This window comes from Cynara cardunculus (genome assembly GCF_001531365.2).
Source record: "Cynara cardunculus var. scolymus isolate 2C chromosome LG 1, CcrdV1, whole genome shotgun sequence".
Lineage (NCBI taxonomy): Eukaryota > Viridiplantae > Streptophyta > Magnoliopsida > Asterales > Asteraceae > Cynara > Cynara cardunculus.
Window position 1 is genome coordinate 48,134,749 of NC_037528.1, and position 22,208 is coordinate 48,156,956.

General features: G+C 34.5%; 2 protein-coding genes and 1 pseudogene across 2 annotated transcripts; 1 reads left to right on the plus strand and 2 right to left on the minus strand.

Moving 5' to 3' along the window:
- Nucleotides 1–6,278: 6,278 nt before the first annotated feature.
- On the plus strand, nt 6,279–9,519 carry LOC112499774 (annotated as a pseudogene).
- Nucleotides 9,520–12,317: 2,798 nt separating this feature from the next.
- On the minus strand, nt 12,318–13,455 carry LOC112499758 (receptor-like protein 9DC3). Its single transcript, XM_025103066.1, has 2 exons — nt 12,494–13,455; nt 12,318–12,408 (listed from the first exon to the last, which is right to left on the minus strand). The coding sequence occupies exon 1, from the start codon at nt 13,205–13,207 to the stop codon at nt 12,515–12,517; it is 693 nt and encodes a 230-aa protein (XP_024958834.1). The 5' UTR covers nt 13,208–13,455; the 3' UTR covers nt 12,318–12,408; nt 12,494–12,514.
- Nucleotides 13,456–17,634: 4,179 nt separating this feature from the next.
- On the minus strand, nt 17,635–20,348 carry LOC112506910 (receptor-like protein Cf-9 homolog). Its single transcript, XM_025111242.1, has 2 exons — nt 17,966–20,348; nt 17,635–17,887 (listed from the first exon to the last, which is right to left on the minus strand). Exon 1 carries the CDS (start codon nt 20,162–20,164, stop codon nt 17,987–17,989), a length of 2,178 nt encoding a protein of 725 aa, XP_024967010.1. The 5' UTR covers nt 20,165–20,348; the 3' UTR covers nt 17,635–17,887; nt 17,966–17,986.
- Between the last annotated feature and the right edge of the window lie 1,860 nt (nt 20,349–22,208).

Below are 22,208 nucleotides of genomic sequence, written 5' to 3' on the forward strand. Positions count from 1 at the left end.
AGTTTATGATCCAATGAATTTGTGGTCCAAATTTCCTTTCGAATGAAAAGCTTGACTTTGAAGTCTTGCACTTGGAGGGTGGGGATATGGCCTCAATTTTCTTTGGTGCAAGTTTTYCARCTTCAGATTTATCGATGTAAGAAGACACTATTTTATYGAAGAATCTCATTTCAATTATTTGCATTAGAATTGAGGTCTTTCCAGTCCAACGGGTTAATGCTTATCAATTAAAGACATGGCCATTCGATTATTTTGGCAAACTAGCTGATGAATTAATTACGTTTGGCAAAAATTTGAGGATTAAATTCCCTTCTAACGGTCAACACGTGATTACCCAAATAGCAAATTAAGGTTTAACGTCAATAAAGTAGAACCTAGAACTTACACAAAGTCTAGGTTAGGGTCGGGTGTTACTAAAACTCCATAAATATAGCAATCTCCAAAGGTTACATGTAATTGTAGCTTGTACGAAAATAATAGAGGTCGTCAAAAGTTTTGAATTTGATAGGTAGACCCTTCGATTCACCGGGTTCCATTTTTCTTGTGCAAAATTTTGTGGAACCACAAATTAATGTAGTGAAAATTAAAAGCATCACCATCAATGAAGCTTCTTTAAAAAAAGTACTTGTAAGTGTGTTGGAAACACTACTAGAATAATSACTATTTTCGACGTCATTTCTGGCGGACGGATTTCGCCGGAAATATTCCGGCAGATTTCCGCGAGACTTAAAAAATGTCAACTTCTATTGACTTCCGCTAGCAATCCGCCAGAAAAATTAGTCTGATTATATTTCCTGCGGACTTCTTAATTAATTATATTAGACTTGTATTTTAATTTAGTCAAAATCATTTACCGACGGAAAWTTAATTAATCTTTTAAAAATTATTATCCGCCGGAAATTTATTTGAAATTAAAAATCATTTTTAACATATTCCGGCGGAAAATTAATTAATCTTTTAAAATTATTTTCCGCCGGAAATTTATTTGAAATTAAAAATCGGTTTTGATAGATTGGTTGGACTTTGATGGAACATATTGTGCTTTAATAGACCGGATTAGGCATTAATATATCGTATTGGGTTTTGATAGACCGATTTGGCATTAATGGATCGTATTGGGCTTTAATGGACCGTATTGGGCTTTAATGGATCCGATCAGACTTTAATGGACTGTATTGGGCTTTAATGGACCATATTGGGCTTTAATGGACCATATTAGGCTTTAATAGAACGTATTGGGTTTTGATAGATCGATTGGGCAATAATAAATCGTATTGCGTTTTAATGGATCGTATTGGGCTTTAATAGACCGTATTGGACTAAACAAACATATGTTGTTAATTATATGCATTAACTGAGTGTTAGACTTCATGCCCAATATACACTCAATGTTTATGTGTTTATGTTCCAAATTTCCTTTTGAATAAAAAACTTCGACTCTAAGTCTTGGAAAAAACTTGCTCCAATTATTCAATGAGTTTGTGGTCCAAATTTCCTTTTGAATGAAAAACTTGACTTTGAAGTCTTGCAATTGGATATGGCCTCAGTTTTCTTTGGTGCAAGTTTTCCAACTACAATTTATAGTAAAAACTAAAAGTTCCACCATCAATGAAGCTTCCTGAAATCAAAATTTTCCTTCCCCGATTTCGCCCCACTCTCATTTTCTTCAACCCGTCTTCGAATGGGCTTGATTTTTGTTTGAGTAAATATATACATATGGCACCATTAAGTGGATTTGTGTCGACTTAATTTTTGTTTGAGGTCCGTAATTGCTCGGTTCATCTACCAATGAAGGTGATTGTTGGTGGATTTGGCCTTCATAATTTTGCTAAAGCAAGTCTTTACCATATGACAGTATATAATAATTTTCAACCCAAAACGTACATTTTGATTAGAACGTTACATGCTCTCAAACAAACACCAACACGAGTCATGGACAAAGTAGTCCTAGGGACTGTCAACCTTATTTCAAATTTGAGGAACACTCGATCCTTATGTTGCCAAGACATTATCCTTGGTTTCACTTTTATATTTACACTATAATTTTTACCATTTTGGTTGGTTTTGATTCCAACTATGGTTATAGATTCCAAAGAGAGTCATCGAAAATAAGACAATCATGTGAGGCAAACCACATAATTTGATACAAATGCATCCAATCCAGTTTTCTTATACACTTCACTTTGTTCAAATCTTTCCACTCTTCACCAATGTGGGACAATTAAAACTCAACCACAATTCACCATTTGAAGATACTCAATTCTCATGGTGCACCTCAATACCCCAAGGTTAATTTTCCTTTTTTATATATCTATATCTATATCTATATCCATATATATGTATATATATATATATATATATATATATATATAATTAACTAATTTTGCACTATAATTCTTACCATTTGTCTGGTTTTGATTCCAACCATAGTTATAGATTTCAAAGAGATTCATCCAAAATACGACAATCCTGTGAGGCAAAATCCATGACTTGATACAAAGACAGTCAATCCATTTTTCTTGTACATTTCATTTTGTTCAAATATTTTAACTCTTAACCAATGTGGGACAATTAAAACTCAACCACAATCCACCATTTGAGAATACTCAATTCTCACGGTGCCACCTAAAGAAGATTGTTCTCCTTCTTTGATATTGCACATGTTAACAGTAACACCTACGAACCTTGTTAATTTGTGTAGCATAAATTAACAAGTGTTATAACAATATAATATTTTTTAAAGTGTTTAATAGAATTTAAAAAAAGATATAAAAGACCAAAATACCCCGGATTTAACTATATTAACAAAATCTTTTTAACTTTGTTACAAGGCACTCAAACAAAAATGTAAACCACGAGTCCTATTTTTGCATTCATTTTGATTTTGGACTAAAGTGAATTAAAGGTATGAACTACATGGACCACATTTCTAATTTACTCTGTATTTTATAACCCTCTCGTCCTGGTTCATAACTTACGTTATATTTCATTGCTTTGATACCATGCGAACAGAACTTGTTTATGTACTAATGCTTCTATAATTTCATAAGGAGTTTTAAAATCAAGCATGCTTGATAACAATATTCTAACTTGTCCTGATTTGTAGGTTTAGAGATACAACATCACTAAACCCAAATTTTCTGAGAGAAAGTCAAATGGACTTGCTGCGGCGTTATGCACGTCAGTAGGCTTCAAATGTTGTTCTTTACCTTGCTTTTCATATTCAATTTTCTTAGTTAAAGTTGAAGCAAGAGAAATAGAAGAAGAGGTTTATGTTGATAAGGAGAACCAGGTATCTAAATGCGACATCTCAAGTAACAAATCGAAAATTTTAAAAATACGTTATCTAGAATAGGAATGAGACTATTGATACCATCCAATGTCACCAACAAAAATAAAAAACGAAATGAAATTTAATAAAGAACTAAAACAGAAAATAAGTCTACAAACAAAACTGAAAAAAGTTGAAGATGCAGAAAGCAACAAAGGAAATAGCACAACTCTAATACCATGTCGAATCTGGCTCTACCTTATTTCAAATCATGCTTTGCAACTGCATAATTCAAAAGTTGAAGACATGACTTTATTGACAAAATTCATTAGAATTGAGGTATCTGCAGTACAATGGGTTAATGCTTGTCAATTAAAGACATGTCCTTTAGACTATGTTTGACAAAGTAGCTGATTAACTAATAAACTAAGTACATTTTTTTTTTTATAAAAACTAGCTGATAAAATATTTGAAAATTGTAAAATGATCAAAATGACATTAAATAATTAGTCAATTATAACATTTCATAATAAAATAAATAACAGTTTGAGTAATACAAACCATATGATAAAGAAAATTAAGTAATATAATATGTTAATTAATAAAATTTTAGTAATTATTATTATTATTATATGTATATACAATATTATAAATTTTTTATTTGTATGACAAAATACAAATTTTRTAAGATATCTATATTAAATAATGATTTTAAATTACCACTACACATAATATGAATAAAAAAATAATATTAAATAATGATTTTAAATATATATTTTGTTACTAAATATATCGAATAATAATAAAAGTAACAATAATGGTAATAAAAAAATAGTAAATTTTAAATAATTAATATCAATGAATAATTTACAATTAAAATTAATTAATAATCTGAAATTAATAATTTACAATCAGTATTTACTACTAATAATAAACAGTAGTTAATACTAATTAGAGATATAATTGAGAAAAACTAACAAAAGATTCATGAAGTTTTTAATATTTATCATCATAAGTAATTGTTACGTTTTAAGTTATTCAACATACAAAATTATACATATTTAAGCTATTTATCATCATAAGCAATAAGAGCGTTTTTTTATTTTGATTTTGATTTTATGGCCATTTATCAACACAAACCGAGTAAATATTCGTTGGGTAATAATCATCATCCCCACTTAGAAGAATAACACGATAAGATTGTTGACAGAGACCAACATTTCTTAATGGATAAACACATGTTACATGATACGAGACAATGTTTTCTTATTCATGAAAATACAGCAAGGGCCCTTTTTAGTTGTGGTATTTTGGTGCCATTTGAAATTGGATTGCATTCCAATCACACGTTTGGTTCAAAGAAAAACGCGAAATTGAAATCCAGACGATTTCAATGATATTCGGAACATTAGATTTTGAAAATTCCATGGGGTAATCGGCATTTCACAAGGTTTTTTAAGATTTGGTTATAGTAATGTTTTAAAGTATGTTAAAAATATTTGTTTTGTGATAATTCAATTAATAAAAGTATAATTTAAAACCACAAGGGTAGTGCCTGATTGGTTTGAGTCTGACTCCAAAAGTCAAAAGTGCCTGGAGGTCCCACGTTGAAATCCAAGAAGAAACAAAAATCATTTTGTGGCCACGGAGGTCCAAATGCGGTAACTCCAGGCTACTTGCAAAGCATGTAGTCGTCATGAGAATACTCTGCTCGCATAATGGGTTAGATATCTAGGTTAATAAAATAAAGTATAATTTAATTATTTTAATAATTTATTTTATAAATTATTTATAAATCATGGAATTTAATTTAATTAAAAATCCCACAAACTAAACATGCCAAAAATGCTAAATCCCCTTAATTTAGTTTCAAATCCCTCAAGCAAACATTTCGTGAAGCCAAATAACCTTAAAGACCTGTTTGGTAACAGTTTAATAGGATATTCAAATTATCCGATCAACTATACATGATTATCTGGTAGCGACTTAATGATATAAAAAGTAGTTTATTCAGTAAAAATCTAAGGCAACTTTATTAAAGAAGCCAAGTTTTTTCTACACCTATTCCTCTCAATTAGAAAACACGGTCATTCTATTTACACAAACAAATTAATCATTGTAATCAACTTTATCCATACATGGTTTAATACAAAATCATCTTGAAAGCCTCAAAATTTTAATAATTCACCTGCTGTCAATCCATGCCCAATAGGGAAATATTTGTAGGCCCACCTCACCTCAGACCCAGAAACCCTTGACACATAGAATACGCCGTTCTGCACTACTCTTCTCACTGGCTCCATCGCTCCGCCCATCTCACCAATTGGTAAGTCGATATTATAAAACTAAAGAGATCAACTTCAAACTTTATCATCAAAAAAACAAAGTTAGAAATTATGTTCACCTCTCTTTATTTTTATAACATCTTTTCTCTCTTCCTTGATCATCTCTCTTCCAATGTGGAACAATTTAACTAACTATTTTTATAGTTTTTCTTTGTATTTTTTTTAATTGTGATTTTAATAAAAAAATTGATTAATTTTTATAATTAAAAAAATGCATAATTTCGTCTACATATCTAAAAATATAAGATTTTTTTTTTGTAAGGGTGTCCGGGCCAAAGCCCGACCTATTTTATTATTTATATTTTACAAATGATATCGTAAAAATTGATTATATTTTAAAACTAGTTATAAAATAATCGAGTATCTCACGAGCTTTTTGAGTCGAGTATTGGGTAGTTTGACTCGGCTCGTTAATATGTTGAGTTAAGCCTATTCGAGTCGAGTGCTGACCGTGCTTTGACTGAGTCGATCTCGGTAGCTAACGAATTGTCTCGTATCGTTTACACCTCTATTCGGGAACATGAAAACCAAGTTCTTGGGCATGGGCAACATGGCCCAGGGCATCATCAGCCCAAGTGACATCAGGCCCAAGCCCGCTTTACTATACCTCCTCCTCGGCTCGTCGGTTCAAGACTTCCAGTCCTCGCATTCGACAATCGCCTAATCGGCCGACGGCTAATCTCCATTCTCCAGACTCCGTCCTCGTCTTCCTCTTCCCTGCCGGCTCCCACTCCGGTGCTCCGTCTTCGGTCTTCCCCTTCCCTAATCGTTGCTCCCTCTCAGTCATAGGTAGTCTTCGGACTTCTTCCCCTTCCCTAATCGTTGCTCCCTCTCAGTCACAGGTAGTCTTCGGTCTTCTTCCCCTTCCCTAATTGGTACTTTTAATTGAAATATTTCTGGTTGAGTGGTTGTCTTTTGCAAAGTAATAGGCTAACCAGGTTGCATCATGTTCAATTGTTCATGTAAGTGTGATTGTGTGAAATTAACCTTATGGAATGTGAGTCCGTTTGTAAGTGTGAAACTGATTGGATCATGAAAGAACAAGTGAAACAAATTGCATCATGTTCCATTAAGCATTAAGTTTAAATCAAATTACCGTACACTTCATGATCATGTGTTCGTAAAAATAATCTTTGTATGAGTTCTGTTGATGAATTTCTTAACAGTCGTGACAGTACACTTCATCCTAGATCCGTGGAGTTTTACATATGGGAGATCTTAAGGTTGCTCACTTGCTTAGCTTTAGAACTTCTTGTAGGAAAGAAAAAGAAGTGAACAAGACATATTAGGTGAACGTTCCCACTCCAACATATACGTATAATATATAAATATTTGAGCATTGAGATAGGTGTACGGTGAAACGAAGTCACTRTCTGAGTAAGGTGGACTAGCTGTCAGACAAAACAGAAAACAGAGGGCTGTGTCTCCTCATTAGGCACACTTTGAAGCACTACAAATAGGCTTCCTAACCCTCATATGAGATTATCAACTAATTGAACTAGAATAGGATGTGCTTCTCCTTTCTAAAGTTCGTATTGTCTAGTTGGAAAGCAAAGCAAAGTCCCCCCTAAAACCCATAAAAACTACGTTTGAAACGGGAGGGAAGGAGTTTTAGATCAAGAATCAGGAGTCTGAGATTGTGGATTTTGAGTGACTATTTCAGGTAAGTCATTACGTTTAAACCTCCAATATTTGTTGTTGATGCTTGGAGGTGTTGTACAAGTCTATTTGTGGGTCACATTGGGTACAAGTACAACCATGGCCATCTCAAACTCTTATGTGTCTCCATTTAGTTAAATCGTTCTAGAAGGTTGGGACTTGGGGTTGGGTTATTAATATTATGATGTTGGAAATTGAAACTCACCAATCGACTTGGAAATTCCAAACAATTTATCCCGTATAAATTGTATTTGTGGCCGTATAATCAACCCAGTGTTTATGATCACCAAAACCTTTAGAGAGGCCATATTTATTATAGAAATCATATGCAATCTTTAGGTTATCAAAGGTTCTTCTACTAATTGAATTCCCACTAAAGCCATCAGAAATAGTTGATGGTCTCAACTCGCAACTTCTCTATCATTTTGTATGTGATATAAATTGTTATCAATTTCTTCTATGCAAGCATATTGAGCATTATTATTTGAATTACAATGAGGATGAAATTAAACAAGACAAACATCACTAAGTTAAACAAAACAAGTTTCACAAATTAATGGGACACACAGGATTATACTTGTCTCAGTTACATTTTTTTTTTATTAACCTGGATATCCAACCCGCTATGGGAGTCGACTAATCCCAGGGCAACCACCTGCTTTGCATATATCCTACCCTTCCCAGACCCTACTCGGATATACTTGGTTTGTTTGGTTTGGTTTTATATTCTGTGACCGATAACAAAAGGAGGCCCAGTCAACAAAGACTCCTCGGCTTTGTGAGGGTTGTCGATGGAAATCTTTGTAGCCAACCTTTTCATCCCATCTTGCAAAGAGACTATTTTCATGATTCAAATCATGGATCTTCTTGTACTGTAAGAGAGAAAGGCATCTATGTTTGATCTTTATTTCACCTTACACGAAAAAGCTTAACACCAAATTATGTAAACAAATCCTGAAATTTATGTGTTTGGAATTGTGGAGATTTAATCATTTATAAGTCTTATTGTATCAATATAGTAAGCCAAACCAAACAAACCTAGTATATCCTGCTCGTAAGCAGAGCAGGGTCTGGGAYGGGTTAGATGTACACAGATTAATTTCTACCCCCTGAGGGTAGAGCTGCTTTTTGCTAGAAGACCCAACTTGTGCAAATGTGTGAACTAAAAATAATTTGTATCGATAGAGTATTACCCATAATTATTCTTCAACCCCAGTGTAAAGATGTCACATTTCTCATTTTTATTCCTTATGAACTGACTAGATATGTTCTTAATTTAGAATCTTATAGCTAAATGGCTGGAAACTCGATCAAATCATTTGCAAAAGCTGTTGGTGAATATCAGTATCCTTGGCGAGATAGGCTGACAAAATATAAAGACGAGCTCTCCAAGGGTGTTTGGGGCTATTGGCATCTGGGGGCATGGAAGCCCCTAGGGGTCAGTGCTTGAGGTAGGGCCCGTTTTCGTAAAGAAGTTATGCTAGCTGGAGAAGGTTGGCCCTAAGATCCAGAAAGGAAGGAGATGAGGACAAAGAGGAAAGGGCACAGATGTGACAGGATATCGGCAGAGAAACGAGCAAAAACAGCTGAGTTGATGACGAAAATGCCTCAGATGTTGGCAGATTACAGAAAGAAGTGGTGGGAGAAGAAGATGAACGAAGAGGATGCCGCMGCTAAGAAATCATAGGTTCGAATTACTCTCACCATCTCTTTTTTATCTTCTTTTCTGGGTGTTTAAACTCGAATAAACCTGYTTGTTCTACTTTGAGGGATTATTCCAAGAATTGCTGGTGGATAGCAGAACAATAAGTATGYTGTCTTATGGAGACAAAACCCRTTTACCAAATGCTAACGATGTCACTTAAACAATACAACCCGTTGGTACCGTAAAACATTGTGTGGTTTAGAACATTTAAAGTACAATATCCGGGCTACTATGTCTGGGATATTGATGAAGATGAAGCATTATTTGTTTTGGATGAATATGAGATGACATAACGAAGGATAGGGTGGATACGGTTGAATAAATACGGGAGGGGTGTAGATACAAGGTGGTTGTTGAATACTGGGAGCATACGTTGGTTTGAGTCGTGACTATGAGCGCTTACAAAGAGACAATTCCATTACTCGATCAGAGTTGCATCTTCACCGGAAGGTCTAGCCTGATGTGAGTTTCTCTGTTTTAAAGACTTATGTGTGGATTTTACTTATATTTGTTATATATGAAGATCTTGTGAGTCCTTATTTTCATTTTTTATATGAGTACATTTACATAACAACAACGTATTTTAGGGCCAAATCTCATATTAATCATGTTTCTAYGACCGAAACCAAGTTAGACCTGCTCCGACCCAAAACTGGTTTTGAACCATCACCACTCGATATAGTGTGAGTAGAGATGGCCAAAAACCGGTCTCAGGCCAGGCCCAAATCGGTCCCGGACCCCGTCCCAAAATAGTGATCCCGTGACCGGTCATGGTGTGACCGGTCCCGATCCTGACCCAAATACGAAGGCCTCGTTAAGGTGTATGAGGCTCGGTTATGAGATCCGGTCATGGTCTTGGGCCTTGCCCAAACCTGTTCTATGTAAAAGAACCCGATTTTTTACGTAATCTATTTTGAAGTTATTTATACAAAATACAAAAGTTTTATTCTAATACACTTGAAAATATGTAATTGAGTCAATTAAATACACTTAAAAAATATGTTTTTTTTTGTGAGAATTGTTAGCATTTGTAAAGTTGGTATCTTTCCCGATACATCATATGGCATATATAATGAAAAAAAATTTAACGAGACAATTAAATATACTTGAAAATGATGTTTTATTATAATTTTGTAATTTTTTTCAATGAAATACACTTAAAAAGTAAGAAATATACATTTTTTTTAACGAGGCTGGTCTCAAGTCAGGCCCATAAGCGGTCTTTAACTGGTGGTCCCAAACTGATCCCAGGCTAGGCCGGTCTTAAGTGGATTCCAGTCGCGTGCTTCTGCTGGTTTCGGACCGGGCCCATTTAGTGTGAGATGGAGACCTACTTAGGACTGGTCGAGTCAATATTGGGCCATATTGATGCAACACAAGCCCAATGGGAGATTCTTTTTACATGCCCAAAACTGTTTTTTCTATACTTCCAATTAGAGATGGCCAAATCGGTCCGACCCGGCCCGGGATCGCCGGAGGACCGGTACCGGGACTGACAAAAGACCGGCCCATGACCGGGACCAGTAAGGACCGGTTATGGGACCGAAAACCGGGACATGTTGAGGTTTTTGGTAGTTTCGTGGGACCAGGACCGGTTATGGGACCGACTATGGACCGGCCCGGCTCGAAAATTCAAATAATTTTATAAATAAATGTATTTTTAAATAATTTTATAATGTATTTTTATAAGAAAACGTAATTTTAATTATATTAAAACGCATTTTTAATGTGTATTTGAGTGACCCAATTGTAAATTTTATAATGTATTAAAAATATATATCATTAAAAAAATCAAAAAAAATATCTTATTTTTTTAATGCAAGGACCGGTTGGGACCGGGACCGGGACCGGGACCGGCGGCCCATAACCGGTTATGAAGTACCTTGACCGGTCCTATCATTTTCGAACGGGACCGAGACCGAGACCGGTTATGGCCGGTTATGAGAAAGGTGAGGACCGATTGGGACCGGCCCGGGACCGGTTTTTGGCCATCTCTACTTCCAATACTAACCTAGCCCACCTCACCCATAGACCTAGAAGCCAGCACGGCCTCAGACGGACTTGGGATCGGCCCAAGTCCGGGACCAATTGCAACCGGTTTGGTACCATCGCTTAAGTAGGCATGGCAACGGGGCGGGGATGGGGCGGATTTTGTAATCCCCGGCCCCGGCCCCGGTTAGTAATACCGTCCCCCGGCCCCGGTCCCCAGCGGGTACGGGGATTATCATCTCGTCCCCGGTCAAATTCTAGCAATCCCCGGTCAAAACCCGGTAAACCCCGGTCAATCCCCGGTCAAAACCCGGTAAAAAGTATGTTTTAGTTTGATTATACCGGGGATCCCCGGCCCGACCCCGGCCCCGTTTTGAGTAACATTCCCCGTCCCCGGTTTGAGTCTACCGGGGATCCCTGGCCCCGGCCCCGGGACCCGTTTTAGCGGGGAATCCCCGTCCCCGTTCGGGTCGGGTGAACCGGGTTCCCCATCGGGTCGGGGCAAATCACCATCCCTACGCTTAAGGGATCTGTTACACTTTTCATCAAAAAAACAAGGCGTCCCGGCCCGATTTTTTTAAAATGTTACTGTTTTTTATAGCCATTTAAGCATTCATATGACCCTTTTTTCATCTTTTGATCGTTTTTTTGTTCTCATTGACCCTTTATACACTATATATAAGTCATATGATGAATGGAGGAAGATATCAACTCACAAACGCAAAAAAAAGTTCACAATTCTCGCTATAATTCGTGATTGCGGCTCGTATTTGATTTCGGTTTTAAACAACTCCTACTTCTCATCTTTTTAACAAACCAAAGTACATATTTTAAAGTGTATAAAAATAAAAATTTAGTATTCTTTAAAAAAATTCAAAAAAAGTTTATATGTAAAAAATTGATCCTCTTATAGAAAAAGCAGGACTGATTTGGGTCTTGTCCGGAACCGGTTCTCATAACTAGGCGTTGGGGTTTTGGTCGGTACCGAATTTTAGCCATCTCTACTGATGACTTGATAATTTATTGCTAGTCTGCTCATTTCCTTGTTTCAAAAGTGGCCACCTCTAATTGCTTAAATAAGACGGTTGGGATCATACCTAATTTCAACATCATTTCAACGAATGCCTTACCGACCTGTGTCGTGTTAAAACAAGCTCTTAAACATTCAACCCTCAGTTTAATTGCATTTGCTAATATTCATTACTATTCATCATACCCGTCTGTGATATCTTTGTACATGATTATTATCGCCTTGTTATTTTATTTGTACATGGTGGTTATTTAAAACATGCATGATTGTGAGTATTTATGAAAAGACTTAAAGGTCAGAAGCATGAGAAGAAATTTGGACCCTCATGAATTGCAGTTGATACAAGAAATGATCTGATGTAGTTGATACAAGAAATGATCTGATGTATCTCATTGCTGTATCTCACTACCTGCATCACAAAATTTTGAAAACAACAACAATGATAAGGTGTTTAGCACAATTTGATTACATAAGAATTAATGCAAAAAACGCACCAGTTAGTTAAGGAATTGATTTCATTTTCCGATATAAACATGTCTTCTCTTCTTCCATCTATGCATGATCATATGCTCTATTTCATCAGCAATTGCATTGAACCACTTTGGTCTTCCCGTTGACAACATCATATATCCCATCCCCAATCCAAGTAAGGTTCCACATCCATATCCCAACATCACCACTTTCCATGTAAATCCACTCTCCTCGTCTGCATCGACTTCAAGCTGTGGGGCACTCCGATGTTCACACTCTGGCAGCGGAAACCCACATAGTCCCGGATTCCCTTCGAATGAGGTTGCATTAAATGTCCTAAACTGTGTTCCGTCAGGAATGCGGCCCACAAGATGGTTTTGCGAGAGATTTAAGACTTCAAGATCCGTGATAAAGGCAAGACTTTGAGGGATCTCTCCTTTTAGCTGGTTACATGATAGATCTAACGACTCGATCTTTAGGAGATTTCCTAGAGCTTTTGGGATTCGACCATTGAGGTTGTTATGGGATAAGTTCAACACTATCAAAGAGCTAAGACTACCAATGACATCTATAATCTCTCCTTCAAATATGTTACTAGATAGATCGACAATTGTGTAGTCAACTGAAATTTTTGGAAATTGAAGTTCCGAACCTTTCACCGCAACAGTGATAGAGTAGAACTTGCCAATGCTCAAATATTCCAGTTTTGTGCTCTTTTTAACCCCCTTATTCTTCATCGAGTCATAATTTTGAAAATAGTTTCGAGGGAGATGGCCTACAAACTTGTTTTGAGATAAGTCGAGCACTTTGAGACTTGAAAATGGGTGTTCAACGATTGAAGAGGTTTCTATGGGACCATGCAACTTGTTGGATTTGAGAACAAGAACCTGGAGATGTTGAAGATTAGCTGACCAGTGAGGGAATGTACCAGTTAAGTGGTTGTTTCCCAAATCAAGCACTTTCAAGGATTTACATTCAGACAACCCACTTGGCACCTCCCCTTCTAATGAATTTCCATTCAAAATAAGTCCTTCTAATCTACCACAATCATCCCATGTATTTGGAATGGTGCCATGAAAATTATTGTTCCCCAGATCTACCATCTCTAGGTTCGAACTGATATTACCCAAGCATTGTGGAATCTCTCCATCAAATCTATTATCGGACATATCCAAATACGATAGATAACTCATGTTGCAAATTGATGAAAGGAATGACCCTTGAATCAGGTTGGAATGCATATCCAAGTAAGTCAAAGACTGGATATGGCCGATTGAGTAAGGTATTTCTACTGATAAGTTGGTGCTTGAGAGATCCAAGTAAATCAAAGACTGGAGATGGCCGATTGAGTCGGATATTTTTCTTGATAAATTGGTGTGTGAGAGAAACAAATTAGTCAATGACTTGAGACGACCGATTGACTCGGGTATTTCTCCTGATAAATTGGTGTCTGAGAGATGCAAGTGAGTCAAAGACTTGAGATGGCCGATTGAGTCGGGTATTTCTCCTGATAAGTTGGTGCTTGAGAGATACAAGTAAGTCAAAGACTGGAGATGGCCGATTGAGTCGGGTATTTCTCCTGATAAGTTGGTGTTTGAGAGATCCAAGTAAATAATTATATAAAATTTATTTATGGTATTTATTTAAGTTTCCATTTTACCATATCTATGATTTTAATATGATTTAATTTCTTTATTTGAAAAAATATTTTATATTTCATGCATTTAAAATAAGCATATGTAGTTTTTATTTAAGGAACTCATTTTTTTATTTAAATAAATATTTTAAAAATTACAATTTTCTTCAAAATCATATATGATTCACAACTGATTATTTTCCTTTTAACAGTGTTTTCCTAATCATATGAGATTTAAAATTTGAAAAATAATAATTTAAATTAAACATTGAATTTTTTTTGGAAAAAACAAAATCACATGTGATGTATAGCAAAACGCATTTAAAATGATTCATTTTCTTTAATTGCAAGTGTCAAGTTTGTGTATCATGTAGTTTTTAATATCTATCAGATTTTTTCCAACATGTAAATTTTTTGTCAATTGAATCGTATTTACTTTCAAATTTCTACAAAACATTAACAAAGTTCATCGTTTTTAAAAATATTTTACAAGTTTAAAAAATATATACAAATATTTAATTGAGTCGTCAGTCAAATGTTATAATTCTAAAAAGGTTGTCTAAAGTTTTAATACTGATAGGTAGACCTTTCAATTCACCGGGAAAATTCTAAGTTTTTTAATATCTAGAACTGGAATTTGGATAATACGAGCAATATGGTGTTGTTCTAAGTCTTTTAATTGGAATTTGGATACAGGGTATTGAGTATAATTGATTTTTATTATCTGTGTAGACTTTTCAAGTATACTTATCTATTCACGACTAGACCTTTTATGGTCCAAATTTCCCTTTGAATAAAAAACTTGACTAAGTCTTACAACTGGAGGGTGGGGACTTGGTCTTATTTTCTTTTTTGGAGCAAATTTTCCAACTTTAGATTTATTAACGTGAGAAGACGCTACTTTATCCACGAATCTTGCTCCAATGATTTGCATAAAAAATTGAGGTCTTTGTTGTTTGGTTAATGTTTGTCAACGAAAGACGTGTCCTTTTGTCTATGTCTCACAAAATAATGAATAATTTACAATTGAAATTAATTAAGAATTTGAAATTATTATTTATTAATAATTAACAATTTATAATCAACCCTTTTTAATTAATAATAAATAACAATTGATATTAATCAAGGGTATAATTGATATTAAGTGGTTGTGGGTGTCTTTTCTTTTAGAACACTCTAATATGTGAGATCTAATTTAAACCATGAAAAAAATAGTTGAAAATAAAATATATAATAAAAATTAAAAATCTTTCCCTTTGTGTCATTTCTCCTATTTTACACAAAGCTTACTCACCAGGTTCTTTCGATTTTTTACTTAACAATTTGTGTTATGAACTGCATATATATATATATATATACATATATATATATGCAGTTCATAACACAAATTGTTAAGTAAAAAATCGAAAGAACCTGGTGATATATATATATATATATATATACACACACATTTATATTGATAGGTAGGGGTACTTATGGTTGGGTTGATCGGGTTGAATACATTTGAACAACCCAACCCAATGCTTGCGGTTTGAAAAATCTTAACCCAACTCAACTCAAACCAAAATGCAACCCAACACAACCCAAACCGTACGGGTTGGTCGGGTTGATACTTTGATACATATAAATATTCTCCCAACCTTCAATATGTTATTTCTCATTTCATAATTTCTTTTTCATCATCAACCATTTGATACAACATATCCATACTTCTTACATATATCACGTTCAATTAATTTTCTCAATTTACATATATATGTTCATAGTTACTGAACAGGTATACGAATCAGTTATATAGAGATGTGAATAGATTGAAAATGTGTATATGAAGCGTACATGATAGTGTAATTGTCTAATGTATATGTTAATAGAAATCCAACAATCATATTAAATCTAAGAAATAAAAGAATATCGGGTTCATCGGGTTGGGTTGGGTTGGGTTCAAATTAAAGTAACCCAATATCAACCCATTACCTACTGTTTGAAAATTTTACAACTCGATTAGACATCGGCCTGAGTTATTTTGTGTTGGGTTGAGTTGATCGGGTTGGATGGGTTTTTGATCACCCATATTCATAGGTAACTTAAGGGTTAAAAATCAATCAACCTTCAATTTCCTCGTCCCTATTAAGTCATCCTAGGAACATTGCATTGCAATGCAAAATCTTCCGTAAAACCCATAAGAACTACGTTCGAAACGAGAGGGAAGCACGAGTTTTGGATCAAGAATCCGAGTATGAGATCGTGGATATTTGAGTCAGGTAAATCATTACGTTTAAATCTCCAATAGTTGTTCATTCTTATAGGTGTTGTACAAGTCTATTTGAGGGTCATATTGGGTATAACCATGGCCAAACGACGGTCATGTTGAGCGTGTCGACAGTGGATAGCAGCTCACATTCACGGTGCGCTTAAGCTATGATAAGCCCCGAATGCAATATATGTCCATTATAGATGTACTTGGAACATAAATTAACAAGTGTTATAACAAAAATCGACTAAAACAGTCCGAAGTCGAAGCTTCAAAATTATTAATGGTGGCTGCAAAGTCGAGCAAAAAGATTTAAACCCGATGTAAAATTGAGCAAAAATTGGAAGAATAGAAGCTCGAATCATCATCCATGGCTATGAGTTGAGAGAAGAATCGTTATGCGTTATGAGGTTTAGGGGTTTCGGTTTTTTGTTTATTATTTATGAATGTTTGTTATCTATACTATATTATAAAGCATTTGACAAAAACTCTTAAAAACCATTTTTTATGCATGAATTATTGTTTATTGATGCATATTACTTAACTGCGGATAAACATAATCAAATAGAAGATAAACATATCATTTTAAAATATAAAAAATCTAAAATATAATTAATTATCAAGTTCTAACAAAATAATTAATTATTATATTTATAAAAAATTATATTAATAAACAGGTATAAATTACTCCATTATTGAACATAAATTAAATTACAATTAAAAAATTACACAAAAATGAGAAAATTTTAAATAGTTAATTTGATACTAATATCGATATATTTTTGTTAAAGTTTTATGATATCTTCAAATATATTTTATTCAAAAATAAAAACATTATCGCATTTTCAAAATCACATACGACCATATTATAACATCGATTGAGATAAAAAAAATATTGAAATCAAGATGTATCTCGCTGCATTGCACGAGTTCCATTCTAGTTATTAATAAAACTTGTAGTTTTTATTAAATCTTTTATATCTATTTATCACTAAAAAATATTGCAGCTTTTACAATTTAAAAAAAGTTAATTACGTGAAAATAATTCGTTTGGTTACAAAAAAAGCTATTACAAATTTTACAATAAAAAAAAGAATAATTATATGGAAATTTTTGCTTAATTAAAAAAATACTACATGATTTACAATTATTAAGAACGGTGACGTGGATTTTTATTGCTTACTCGGTATTTAGAAAATAAATGTTACATGAGCAAAAACTAATCGTGGTTATCGTTTTCAAATGATTAGGTGAACCAGGTACCTAAATAATTAAAATGTTACATGTCAAACACCAAATTGAAGATTCTAAAAATACGTCACTTAAAATAGGAATTAGATAGATGTTACCATCTAATGTCAGGTGAAGACTTCAGTCAAGAACTAAAACACAAATTAAGTATACAAACAGAAGGAGAAAAAAGGTGAAGATATAGAAAGCAACAAAAGAAATAGCACGACTTTAAGACCATGTACAATCATGCTCTGCAACTTCATAATTGAAACCAACCCCAATTTCATCTCTAGCTACCTGCATCACAAAATTTCAAACAAAACAACAATTGATTTCTACGATTTGATTATATAAAAGTTATAGCAAATAACCCACCAGTTAATTCAAGAATTGATTTCATTTTCCGATATAAACATGTCTTCTCTTCTTTCGCCTTCGCAGGATCATATACTCTATTTCATCAGCAATTAAATTGAACCACTTTGGTCTTCCCGTTGACAACATCATATATCCCATCCCGAATCCAAGTAAGGTTCCGCATCCATATCCCAACATCACCACTTTCCATGTAAATCCACTTTCCTCCTCTCCATCGACTTCAAGCTGTCGGGCACTCCGATGTTCACACTTGGGCAGCGGAAACCCACATAGTCCCGGATTCCCTTCGAATGAGGTTGCTTCAAATGTCTTGAACTGTGTTCCGTCAGGAATGGGACCCACAAGATGGTTTCGTGAGACATTTAAGACTTCAAGACTTGTGATATGGGTAAGACTTTGAGGGATCTCTCCTTTTAGCTGGTTACATGATAGGTCTAAGGACTCGATCTTCAAGAGATTTCCTAGAGCATATGGGATTCGACCGTTGAGGTTGTTGCGGGATAAGTTGAGCACTATCAAATAGTTAAGACTACTAATAACTTCTGGAATCTCTCCTTCAAATATGTTGCTAGATAGATCAACGATGTTGTAGTCAACCGAAATTTTTTGAAATGAGAGTTCTGAACCTTTCACTGCAACAGTGACAGAGTAGAACTTGCCAATTGTCAAATATTCCTGAGTACTGAACATTTCTGTGCCATTCTTAACCCTGTTCTTCATCGCATCAAAATTTTGAAAATATTTTCTAGGGAGATGACCTACAAATTTGTTTTGAGATAAGTCGAGCACTTCGAGACTAGCAAATGGGTGTTTAATGATTGAAGAGGTTTCTATGGGACCATGCAACTTGTTTGATTTGAGAACAAGAACCTGGAGATGTTGAAGATTAGCTGACCAATGAGGGAATGTACCATTTAAGTGGTTGTTTCCCAAATCAAGCACTCTCAAGGATTCACATTTAGACAACCCACTCGGCACCTCTCCTTCTAATGAATTTCCATTCAAAATCAATCCCAGTAATACACCACAATCATCCCATGTATTTGGAATGATGCCATGAAAATTATTGTTTCCTAGGTCTACCATCAGTAGATTCGAACTGCTATTACCCAAGCATTGTGGAATCTCTCCATCAAATCTATTATCAGACATATCCAAATACGACAGATAACTTATGTTGCAAATTGATGGAGGGAATGGCCCTTGAATTAGGTTGGAATGCATATCCAAGTAATATAAAGACTTGAGATCGCCGATTGAGTCAGGTATTTCTCCTGCTAATTTCGTGTTTGAGAGAGACAAATAAGTCAAAGACTTGAGATGGCCGATTGTGTCAGGTATTTCTCCTGATAAGTTGGTGTTTGAGAGAATCAAGTATTTCAAATACTTGAGATGGCCAATAGACATGGGTATTTCTCCAGATAAGTTGGTGCTTGAGAGATCCAAGTAAGTTAAAGACTGGAGATGGCCGATTGAGTCAGGTATTTGTCCTAATAAGTTGGTGTTTGAGAGATCCAAGTAAGTCAAAGACTTGAGATGACCAATTATGTCGGGTATTACTCCTGATAAGTTGATGTTTGAGAGATCTAACAACTTGAGAGGGTTGCTAGTGCTTGTGTAAATTTTGGGAAATCGACCAGTGAGGTCATCGTTACTTGACAAGTCAAGTTCTTCCAGATACGGAAGATTGAAGATGTTATCAGGTAATTTCCCTTGCAAACCGGTGTCACTAAGATGGAGCGATTTCATAGAAGAGAGATTAACATAGGTGGGTAAAATTGACGAGATATTAACACCATCTAGCGAAAGCTCTTCCAAACTAGTAGAACTACATAGGAGATTGTAGAAGACATGAGGTTCAAGCTTCAAATCATTCCAAGAGAGATCAAGAGACACCAATTTACGAAGAATTATGATATCCGTAGGAACTTGGCCGATAAACCCAGTATGAGAGATGTTGATATGTGTGAGACTATTAGAAAACCTTCCAATCTCACGTGGAAGTTGAGAATTGGTAAGATTATTGAAAGCAAGGTTGAGTGTTTGGAGGTGATGAAGGTTGAAGAGGGTGGAGTTAGGGTGGATGGTACCTCGTAGCATGCCGCAACTAAGGTCGAGAGCGATGACGTCATTGGTGAAGTGGTCACAAGTGACACCATCCCAATTACAACAGTCAGTACTCGTGTTCCAATTCATCGTAATTGGATAATAGTCGGAACCAAGCCAATCCACACATATATAATCATTTTCATAATACGGGTTATCATAAGAGAGAAGATTTTGTTTGAAGAGAAGCAAAGCATGAGTCTGTGAAAGAGAGCATCTTTTATTGGAAGAATAAGAGGAGGAAATGAAGAAAGAGAAAAGGAAAAAGGAGAGAAGAAGCAAGTTTGAACGATTCATGTTGATGTTAATTGCAAGTGTTATCAACTGAATCGTATTTTATTTTCTCGATTTCCAACAAAACGTTAAGTTAAGAAACAATTCCAATTTTTTAATTGATAAAATTGAGGTCTTTGTTGAATAAAAAGCTTGACTCTAAGTCTTCGGAAAAAAAACTTGCTCCAATTATTTGCATAAAAATTGAGGTCTTTGTTGTCTGCCAAAATAATTGATAAAATAGTGGATTCTAAATTTTAAATAATTAATATTAATGAATAATTAAAAATTGAAATTAATTAAGAATCTGAAATCAATATTTATTAATAATTTATAAATTTTTTTATAATCAACGTTTATTTAACAATAATAAATAAAAATTGATATTAATCAAGGGTATAATTGAAAAAAAATGGTAAAAGACTAATGAAGTTTATTGAAACGTTATTTTATATACGAATCAGTTATATAGATATGTAAATAGATTGAAAATGTGTTTATGAAGCATGCATGATAGTGTAATTGTCTAATATATTAATAAAAATCTAACAATCATATTAAATCCAAGAAATAAAAGGATATCGGGTTCATCGGGTTGGATTGGGTTCAAATAATAGTAACACATTATCATTAATCTATAGTAGAAAAGTTATTACCTTAATACTTGAAATTATTTTGCGTATGTAAAGCAAGAACAACTTTTTGTGGATAGTTTTATAGAAAACAGAGCATGTACATGTGAATGTACAGAACGCATGTTTGCTTTTGGAATGAGTTTCCAAATTTCCTTTCGAATGAAAAACTTGACTTTGAAGTCTTGCAATTGGAGGGTGGGGATATGGCCTCAATTTTCTTTGGTGCAAGTTTTCCAACTTCATATTTATCGATGTAAGAAGACACTATTTTATTGAAGAAATCTCATTCCAATTATTTTCATTAGAATTGAGGTTTTTTCAAATTAAAGACATCGCCATTCGATTATTTTGGCAAACTAGCTGATGAACTAATTACGTTTGGCAACATCATATATCCCATCCCGAATCCAAGTAAGGTTCCACATCCATATCCCAACATCACCACTTTCCTAGTAAATCCACTTTCCTCCTCTCCATCGACTTCAAGTTGTGGGGCACTCCGATGTTCACACTTGGGCAGCGGAAACCCACATAGTCCCGGATTCCCTTCGAATGAGGTTGCTTCAAATGTCTTGAATTGTGTTCCGTCAGGAATGGGACCCACAAGATGGTTTTGCGAGAGATTTAAGACTTCAAGACTTGTGATATGGGTAAGACTTTGAGGTATCTCTCCTTTTAGCTGGTTACATGATAGGTCTAAGGACTCAATCTTCAAGAGATTTCCTAGAGCATATGGGATTCGACCGTTGAGGTTGTTGCAGGATAAGTTGAGCACTATCAAATAGTTAAGACTACCAATACCTTCTGGAATCTCTCCTTCAAATATGTAGTAGTCAACCAATTTTTTTTTTAAATGAGAGTTCTGAACCTTTCACTGCAATAGTGACAGAGTAGAACTTGCCAATTGTCACTTTGGATGCTTTTAATTTATCAAATTGTATAGGGTTTGAGTTACACATGGTTTTAAAAAAAGTCGTTATCCATAACAAATTTTTGTAATTTAATTAATATATGTTTATTTTACAATGTGTTTTTGTCTCATAAAGTATTTCGTTCAGAATGTGAACTCTTTTGCGTGTAATTTTTGTTTCACAAACAGACAAAAAATTTATATTGTGAACCGAATACATATGAAACAAACATATTGTAAAACAAATATAATATATGTCAATCAATACATTAAATACTATAATTAGATGGAAAAAGATAATATAAAATATCACAGG